This window comes from Salvelinus sp. IW2-2015, unplaced genomic scaffold (genome assembly GCF_002910315.2).
Source record: "Salvelinus sp. IW2-2015 unplaced genomic scaffold, ASM291031v2 Un_scaffold3089, whole genome shotgun sequence".
NCBI classification, from domain to species: Eukaryota; Metazoa; Chordata; class Actinopteri; order Salmoniformes; family Salmonidae; genus Salvelinus; species Salvelinus sp. IW2-2015.
In genome coordinates this window covers 22,685-32,919 of record NW_019944380.1, presented here as the reverse complement: position 1 = coordinate 32,919, position 10,235 = coordinate 22,685, and the positions used below count along the sequence as shown (strand labels likewise).

The 10,235-nt window shown below is 45.1% G+C and overlaps 1 protein-coding gene across 1 annotated transcript in view; it reads right to left on the bottom strand.

Annotated features, from left to right (window-relative positions):
* The window catches only part of LOC112075322 (nectin-1-like), a gene marked incomplete at its 5' end in the record, with an annotated part of 58,934 nt that extends 51,456 nt beyond the window's left edge, over positions 1-7,478 (bottom strand). Inside the window, 5 exon segments of the mRNA XM_070440867.1 lie at positions 188-199; positions 7,072-7,162; positions 7,164-7,355; positions 7,357-7,415; positions 7,418-7,478. Of these exon segments, the coding sequence (XP_070296968.1) occupies positions 188-199; positions 7,072-7,162; positions 7,164-7,355; positions 7,357-7,415; positions 7,418-7,478 (415 nt within the window).
* Between the last annotated feature and the right edge of the window lie 2,757 nt (positions 7,479-10,235).

The window sequence follows — 10,235 nt, the reverse complement described above, 5'->3', positions numbered from 1 at the left end:
CAGAAGCGGAACATGACCGTGGCGACCTGCCTCTCGGCGAATGGAAAGCCTCAGAGGTGATCAAGTGGGACACGAGCCTGAAGGGCCAAGCCACGTTCCAAGAGACGCAGAATGCCAACGGCACGGTGACCGTTAGGAGCAACTATGTGGTCGTGCCGAGCAGAGAGACACACAAACAGAAACTCACCTGCATCGTAACCTACAACAACGAGAGGATTACAGACAGTGTCGTGCCTCAACGTGCAATGTGAGTTATCACAGTTCTTTTTATGTCAATCAATCAACCAATCAATCAAATTTCCTCAAAGGGAAATGTGGTTTCTGGGCAGGATTTACATGATAAATACACTATATCATACAAAACACACTAGTCACAAAAAAACCTTTATTTAACATGTACTTAACCTAACAGGCTGACTACACCGCTCGCGTCGCAACCTAACAGGCTGACTACACCGCTCGCGTCGCAACCTAACAGCTGACTACACCGCTCGCGTCGCAACCTAACAGGCTGACTACACCGCTCACGTCGCAACCTAACAGGCTGACTACACCGCTCGCGTCGCAACCTAACAGGCTGACTACACCGCTCGCGTCGCAACCTAACAGGCTGACTACACCGCTCGCTCGCAACCTAACAGGCTGACTACACCGCTCGCGTCGCATCAGTTCTATTTGTGACGCAGATCGCGCTGCAAGTCCTGCCTCTCCCATCTCCTCATTGATTTATAGAAGCAGGTACCCACGTGCCATCTCTTCATTGTTTATACCCATGTGGGTGACTGAAAGACGAACGAGGTCGGTGACGGTAATGCACCTAATTTATGAAAGTTGACAATCGCACAATATAAAGTCCAGAGAAGAAAAAGCCTGGAAGGAGAGAGATGACTAGAAACGATTCGGTTGACCGTTTTATGGTGGATTAATTGTCGGAGTAGAGAACCTTGTGCATTTCAGGTAAAATAACAACTCAAGTTTATATCCCAGGACAAATTAGCGAGCAACAGCAAGCTAGCTGCATATGTATGAACTTTCCAATTTGTAAGTCGCTCTGGATAAGAGCGTCTGCTAAATGACTTAAATGTAATGTAAATGTAGCTAAATAGGACAAATTAGCTAGCATGTGCAAGCTAACTAGCTAAATTGCCATACGTGTTTAATGCTTTTCGACCTGTCCCCAAATTAATGTCATTGTTTCAGAGTTTGTTTTGATATTTTAACCTGCTGTCGGTGATCGCGTTTGGTGTGGGGGGGCAAAATACATTTATGCACGATGGCGGCACGCGCGCAGCGCGTTTGGTTCCGTGTAAGAGAAACACAGTGTTAAGAGTCTCTTACTGGGGCATCTGAAATAGAACCCTAAACCTCAGTTGTTAGTCTCTCTACTGGAGCATCTGAAATAGAACCCTAAACCTCAGTGTTAAGAGTCTCTTACTGGAGCATCTGAAATAGAACCCTAAACCTCAGTGTTAAGAGTCTCTTACTGGAGCATCTGAAATAGAACCCTAAACCTCAGTGTTAAGAGTCTCTTACTGCAGCATCTGAAATAGAACCCTAAACCTCAGTGTTAAGAGTCTCTTACTGGAGCATCTGAATAGAACCCTACACCTCAGTGTTAAGTCTCTTACTGGAGCATCTGAAATAGAACCCTAAACCTCAGTGTTAAGAGTCTCTTACTGGAGCATCTGAAATAGAACCCTAAACCTCAGTGTTAAGAGTCTCTTACTGCAGCATCTGAAATAGAACCCTAAACCTCAGTGTTAAGAGTATCTTACTGGAGCATCTGAAATAGAAACCCTAAACCTCAGTTGTAAGAGTCTCTTACTGGAGCATCTGAAATAGAACCCAAACCTCAGTGTTAAGAGTCTCTTACTTCAGCATCTGAAATAGAACCCTAAAACCTCAGGTTTAAGAATCTCTTACTGGCAGCATCTGAAATAGAACCCTAAACCTCAGTGTTAAGAGTCTCTTACTGGGGCATCTGAAATAGAACCCTACCTCAGTGTTAAGAGTCTCTTACTGGAGCATCTGAAATAGAACCCTAAACCTCAGTGTTAAGAGTCTCTTACTGCAGCATCTGAAATAGAACCCTAAACCTCAGTGTTAAGAGTCTCTTACTGGAGCATCTGAAATAGAACCCTAAACCTCAGCGTTTAAGAGTCTCTGTACTGGGGCATCTGAAATAGAACCCTAAACCTCAGTTGTAAGATCTCTTACTGGGGCATCTGAAATAGAACCCTAAACCTCAGGTTAAGGAGTCTCTTACTGGAGCATCTGAAATAGAACCCTACACCTCAGGTTTAAGAATCTCTTACTGCAGCATCTGAAATAGAACCTAAACCTCAGTGTTAAGAGTCTCTACTGGGGCATCTGCAAAGTTCCCTATTGTACTGCACTACTTTTGACCAATGCACTATGTCAGAGCCTATGGCTTGTTGTCAAAATAATTGTAGTTAAACTATAGGGGAGTTCTATGTAGGGCACTATGTAGGGAATAGTGTGTCATTTCCTAGGTCAGCCAAGGTCTGTCTGCTTCAATCAACAGCAGGAAGAGCTAGTCTACAGGAGTTCATATAGTCTTAGAGAGAAAATACAGGATTCATATAGTCTTATAGAGGAGATACAGGATTATATAGTCTTAGAGAGGAAATACAGTAATCATATGTCTTAGAAGAGGAAATACAGTAATCATATAGTCTTAGAGAGGAAATACTGGATTTATATCGTCTTAGAGTGAAATACAGTAATCATATAGTCTTAGAGAGAAATACAGTAATCATATAGTCTTAGGAGGAAATACAGTAATCATATAGTCTTAGAGAGGAAATACAGTAATCATATAGTCTTAGAGGAAAATAATGGATTTATTCGTCTTTAGAGAGAAATACAGTAATCATATAGTCTTAGAGAGGAAATACTGGATTCATTAGTCTTATAGAGGAGATACTGGATTCATATAGTCTTTAGAGAGGAAATTCAGGATTCATATAGTATTTAAGAGGAAATGCTGGATTTATATAGTCTTAGAGATAAATACAGGATTTATATAGTCTTAGATAGGAAATACAGTAATCATATAGTCTTAGAGAGGAAATACAGTAATCATATAGTCTTAGAGAGGAAATTCAGATTCATATAGTCTCTAGAGAGGAAATATACAGTAATCATATAGTCTTAGAGAGGAAATACAGTAATCATATAGTCTTAGAGGAAATACTGGATTTATATAGTCTTAGAGAGGAAATACAGTAATCATATAGTCTTAGAGAGGAAATACTGGATTTATATAGTCTTAGAGAGGAAATACAGTAATCATATAGTCTTAGAGAGGAAATACAGTAATCATTATAGTCTTAGAGAGGAAAATTCAGGATTCATATAGTCTTAGAGAGGAAATACAGTAATCATATAGTCTAGAGAGGAAATACAGATATCATATAGTCTTAGAGAGAAAATCAGGATTCATATAGTCTTAGAGAGGAAAATACAGTAATCATATAGTCTTAGAGAGGAAATACAGTAATTATAATGTCTTAGAGGAAATACTGAGATTATATAGTCTTAGAGACGAAATACAGTAATCATATAGTCTTAGAGAGGAAATACTGGATTTATATAGTCTTAGAGAGGAAATACAGTAATCATATAGTCTTAGAGAGGAAATACTGGATTTATATAGTCTTAGAGAGGAAATCAGGATTCATATAGTCTTAGAGAGGAAATACAGTAATCATATAGTCTTAGAGAGGAAATACTGGATTTATATAGTCTTAGAGAGGAAATACAGTAATCATATAGTCTTAGAGAGGAAATACAGTAATCATATAGTCTTAGAGAGAAATTCAGGATTCATATAGTCTTAAGAGAGGAAATACAGTAATCATATAGTCTTAGAGAGGAAATACAGTAATCATAGTCTTAGAGGAATACTGATTATATAGTCTTAGAGAGGAAATACAGTAATCATATAGTCTTAGAAGGAAAATACAGTAATCATATAGTCTTAGAGAGGAAATTCAGGATTCATATAGTCTTAGAGAGGAAATACTGGATTAATATAGTCTTAGAGAGGAAATACAGTAATCATATAGTCTTAGAGAGGAAATACTGGATTTTTATAGTCTTAGAGAGGAAATACAGTAATCATATAGTCTTAGAGAGGAAATACAGTAATCATTATAGTCTTAGAGAGGAAATACAGTAATCATATGTCTTAGAGAGGAAATACAGTAATCATATAGTCTTAGAGAGAAATACATAATCATATAGTCTTAGAGAGGAAATACAGTAATCATATAGTCTTAGAGAGGATATACTGGATTTATATTAGTCTTAGAGAGGAAATACAGTAACATATAGTCTTAGAGGAGGAAATACTGGATTTATATAGTCTTAGAGAGGAAATACAGTAATCATATAGTCTTAGAGAGGAAATACAGTGATTCATATAGTCTTAGAGAGGAAATACTGTATTTAATTAGTCTTAGAGAGGAAATACAGTAATCATATAGTCTTAGAGAGGAATACAGTGATCAATATAGTCTTAAGAGGAAATCTGGATTTATATAGTCTTAGAGAGGAAATACAGTAATCATATAGTCTTAAGAGGAAATACTGAATTTATATAGTCTTAGAGAGGAAATACAGTAATCATATAGTCTTTAGAGAGGAAATACAGTGATTCATATAGTCTTAGAGAGGAAATACAGTAATCATATAGTCTTAGAGAGGAAATACAGTAATCATATAGTCTTGGAGAGGAAATACAGTAATCATATAAGTTCTTATAGAGGAAATGCTGGGATTTCATAATGGCTATGATATGAAGAGCTGCAGATGGCTATGATATGAAGAGCTGCAGATAGCTATGATATGAAGAGCTGCAGATGGCTATGATCTGAAGAGCTGCAAATGGCTATGATATGAAGAGCTGCAGATAGCTATGATATGAAGAGCTGCAAATGGCTATGATATGAAGAGCTGCAGATGGCTTTCATATGCTTTGCGAGGCATGGAAAACCTCCCTAGTCTTTGTGGTTGAATGTGTGTTTGAAATTCACTGCTCGACTGAGGGACCTTACAGATAATTACATGTGTGGAGTACAGAGACGAGGTAGTCATTCAAAAATCATGTTAAACACTATTATTGCGCACAGAGTGAATACATGCAACTCATTATGTGACTTGTTAAGCACGTTTGTACTCCTGAACGTATTTAGGCTTGCCCTAACAAAGGGGTTGAATACTTACTGACTCGAGACATTTCAGATTTTCATTTTGAATTCATTTTTGTACAAATTTCTAAAAACATAATTCCAGTGTGACATTATGGGGTTTTATGTGTAACATGTAATCCATGTTAAATTCAGGCTGTAGCACATACAGCTGTGGGACAAGTCAAGGGGTGAGAATAGTTTCTGAAGGACCTGAACATTATTTATTTCTCTGTACTCTGCAGCATCTCTGGTTACATGAAAGCAATATGGCTGTGTGCTTTATGATGGCGTCGTCCTTCTGGGGAAATCTATATGAATAGAATCACATCTCCAACACCTTCACAGAAACACACTGGCTGAGTGGCCTGACAGGTTGTCCAAGGTTACAGGGCTATAGTGTCTGACCTCACGGAAGCAAGTTAAGTGCAGGTGTAGGGCAAGTCAAGGGCAGGTCAAGGTCAGATCAAGGGCAGGTGTAGGGCAAGTCAAGGGCAGGTCAAGGTCAGTTAGGGTAAGTCAGGCAGTCAAAGCGGCAGCGTCAATGGCAGGTGTAGGGCAAGTCAAGAGGTCCAGGCGATCAAGGGCAAGGTGTACGCAAGAAGGCGAGGTCATAGGTCGATCAGGGCAAGGTCAAGGGAGTACAAGGGCAGGTTCACTAGGTCAGTTAAGGGAAGGTCAAGGGCAGGTCAATGGGCAGGAGTCAATGACGCAAGTCAATGGGATCCAGGGGTCAAAGGCAGAAGGCGTGTGCAAGGAGTATGGGCCACGCAGGTCAACATTGGAAGGTGCAAGGCAGGTCAAGGGCAGGTCAATGCAGGTCAAGGGCAAGGTCAAGAGGCAGGTCAGGGCAGGTCAAGGCAGTATCAAGGGCAGGTCAAGGGCAGGTGTTGTGGGTACAGTCCAAGGGCAGGTCAATGCCAGGTCTAGCAATCAAGGCAGGTGTAGGACAGGTCAAGGGCAGGTGTAGGGCAGTCAAGGGCAGTGTAGCAGTCACAGGCAGGGCATGCAGGTGTAGGGCAGGTGTGTAGGGCAGTAGGCAGGTCAAGGGAAGGTCAGGGCAGGTCAGAGTCAGGCAGGTCTAAGGGGCAGGTCAAGGGCAGTCAGGGCAGGTGTAGGGCAGGTCAGTCGGTCAATGGCAGGTATAAGGCAGGTCAGGGCAGGTCAAGGGCAGGTCAAGGGAGGTCAGGGCAGGTTCAAGGGCAGGTCAGGGCGGTCTAGGGCAGGTCAGGAGTCAAGGGAGTCTAGGGCAGGTCAAGGGCAGGTGTAGGGCAGTCCAAGGGAAGGTCAAGGGCAGGTCAAGGGCAGGTGTAGGGCAGCTGTAGGGCAGTCAAAGGATAGGTGTAGGGCAAGTCAAGGGCAGGTCAGGGCATGTCTAGGGCAGGTGAAGGGCAGGTCTACGGCAGTTCTAGAGCAGGGCAAGGGCAGGTCAAGGCAGGTCTAGGGCAGGTCAAGGGCAGGTCAAGGGCAGGTCAAGGGCAGGTCAAGGCAGGTCAAGGCAGGTCTTAGGCAGGTCTAGGCAGTCTAGGGAGTCAAGGGCAGGTCAATGGCAGTCTAGGGCAGGTGAAGGGCAGGTGAAGGGCAGGTGAGGGGGGCTGACTACGAAGTGTCTGGTTTTCAGGTCATGTCTGAATGGAGGGGGGCTGACTAGAATGTCTTGGTTATGCAGGTCATTCTAATGGAGGGGGGCTGACTAGAATGTCTTGGTCAGTCAGGTCATTCTAATGGAGGGGCTGACTAGAATGTCTTGTTATCAGGTCATTCTAATGGGGGCTGACTTAGAAGTCTGTATTCGTATTCTAATATGAGGGGCTTGACTAGAATGTCTGTTCAGGTCATTCCTAATGGATGGGCTGACTTAGAATTCTTGTATTGTTCATATTGGGGTTGTACCAACACGGTGAGGTTGACCATTTCTCTCGGTTCCCAGCACGGAAGGTGGTGTACTCTGCAGATGTATGCGGCCCATTCAGACAGCCTGAGGTTGGAGAACATGACGGTGGTGTCCTCCAGAGATGGGGTGCGTGGCGGACCCGCCGCCTGCTTGAAGGTCACCCTCTCCTTGAAGGGCGCGATCACGGAGACCCCCGCGACGGGTTGGCGATGGCCACGTTTCTGTTTGGTGCCGTTCAGGAATTTCTGCCCACGTCACCTGAGAGATCTTGACCGGAGGGTTGGAGTTAACGAAGATACAACGCAGTCCACCTGGGAGCCCACAAAGCCTGACTTAATGGGGTCCATCTGTACACTCTGTCCATCTCTCAGCTGAGAGAGGACGGGAGGGGAAGGGAGGGGAAAGGGAGGAGGGAGGGAAAGGAGGAGAAAGGAGGAGAGAGGGGAGAGAAGAGGGAGGGATTAAGAGAGAGGGCGAGAAGAGAGAGAGGGGAAGAGAGAGAGGAGAGGGAGAGGTGGAGAACGAGGAGGGTAGAGGTGAGGAGGGAGGATGAGAGAGAGGAGGAGGGGAGAGAGGAGAGAGGGGAGGAGGGAGAGTTGGAGGGAAGTGGAGGAGGAGGAGGAGAGAGAGAGAGGGAGGAGGGAAGAGAGAGCGAGAGAACAAAACAACTTTCATTTATGATTCTGCCTGCCCACAATGTCCATTCCAGCCTGCCTTGCAGTGTGTACACGCACCATCCATCCACCCACCCACAGCACACACACACACACACACCACACCACCCACCCACACACGCACCATCAATCCACACACCCCGCCCAACCATCCAGCGGCCACCCACCGACCCACCACACACACACACACACTGACGCACCACACACACCATCGATCCACACACTCCATTGCGAGCCCCATATTTAATCCAAAGACCCCACCCCGAGATCCACAAAACATGGATCCCTAAAACTCGAGACTTCGACGTCCTCAGTGCTTGTTCCTGTTGAAAATCGAGTATCCCAGCATAAAACAGATAAACAACATTAAAAGATCCAAAAATTATTTTGAGCAAAATAGTGCATTTAAGACAACTAAACTATCAAGATTGTCGATTGAAGTCTGTGATTGTCATCGGCCTCCCTCCTGAGAACAAACAGAGAGACAGAGTACAGGTTTCACGGTCCCGACTGGAGTTCTGAAGTTCTCTAGTAGACCCTCAGTTCGGATGTTTACTGAGACTAGCTGCACCACAGTTCTAAACCTGCAGATGGGTTACTGAGACTAGGGCACCACCAGTGCTAACCTGGCAGGATGTTACTGAGACTAGCTCGCCCACAGTCTACCTGCAGATGGTTTACTGAGATAGCTGGCACCACAGTTCTAACTGGCAGGGATGGTTACTGAGACTTACGCTGGCACACCAGTTCCAACCTCGGCAGGATGGTTTACTGAGATAGCTGGCCCACATTCTAACCTGGCAGGATTTGGTTTACTGAGACTAGCTGCACCACAGTTCTACCGTGCAGGATGCGTTTACTAGACTAGCTGGCACCACAAGTTCTAACCTCGGCAGATGGTTTGACTGAGACTAGCTGGCACCACAGTTCGAACCGCAGGATGGTTTACTGAGAAGCTCCTTCTTCTCTCGCTACCTCCCATCTATCTCTCTCTACCTCCCTCAGCTTCTCTACCTCCCGTCTATCTCCTCTACCCTCTCGCTCCTCATCTAGCCTCTCGCTACCTCCCTCTATCTATCTCTACTCACTCTGCTCGTCTACCTCACTCCGCCTCCTCTACCTCACTCCGCGCTCTACCCACTCCGCTCTCTACCTCACTCCTCTCTCTACTCCCTCGCTCTCTACCTCCTCTCTCTCTACCTCCTCCTCTCATCTTACCTCCCTCTATCTCCATCCTCTCTCTCTACTCCCGTCTATCTATCGCTACTCACTCTACCTCCCTCTACCTCCCTCTACCTCCCTCTTACCTCTCTCACCTCACTCTACCTCCCTCCTCTCTCTCCCCATCCTCTTCTCTAACCTCCATCCTCTCTCTCTACCTCATCCTTCTCTCTCTACCCCACCTTCTCTCTCTACCTCCATCCTTCTCCTCTACCTCCATCCTTCCTCTCTACCTCGATCCTTCTCTCTACCTCACTCCTCTCTCTACCTCACTCCTCTCTCTACCTCACTCCTCTCTCTACCTCACTCGCTCTCTCACCTCACTCCTCTCTTCTACCTCACTCCTCTCTCTACCTCCCTTCCTCTCTCTACCTCCCTCCTCTTCTCTACCTCCGCCGGTCTCATCTACCTCACTCCTCTCTCTACCTCACTCCTCTCTCTACCCACCTCCTTCGTCTCACCCCTCCTCTCTCTACCCCTCCTCTCTCTACTCCTCCTCCTCTCTCCTCCCTCTATCTATCTCTACCTCCCCTCCTCTCTCTACCTCCCTCCTCATGTCATGTTTTGTCTTTGAATCATCATGTCTGTCCCTGTGCGCCTCTGCTGGTACTATTAGGTTCTTCCCCTTCTTCTATCCCCTTCTCTTCCTCCTCCCTCTCTCCCTCTCCCGCTCTCTCTCTCTAATCGTTCCGTTCCTCTCCCACTTTTCTACATTCTCCTAACACCCAATTTACTCTTTCACACTGTCCCCTATTTGCCCTCTATAGAGTCCCTATTTCTCCCTCTGTTTTCCGTCCTCTGTCCTTGTCGGTTCTGTTATGTTTTCTGTCTGTTCCTTGTTCCGCCTGTCGTGTTGCCTTCAGATGTGCGAGAGTGCAGCAGGTGCTCTAAGTCCAGCTACGGCCTGTCCTGTAGACGACCTCAGTCTTGTCGGTCTCCAGCGTTCCTCTCTACTGACGAGAGGATTTCATTTCTTTTTGATTTACCTTTGAATATCCAGGAGTATCATTATTTGTTAAGACGGAATAAAGACTCTGCTTTCTATTACGTCGCCTTTGGTCCTCATTTCACCTGCAAACATCCTCTCTCTACCTCCCTCTCTCATCTACCTCCTCTATCTATCTACTACCTCACTCCTCTCTCTACCTCACTCCTCTCTCTACCCACTCCTCTCCTACCTCCATCCTCTCTCTACCTCCATCCTTCTCTCTCTACCTCCATCCTTATCCTCTC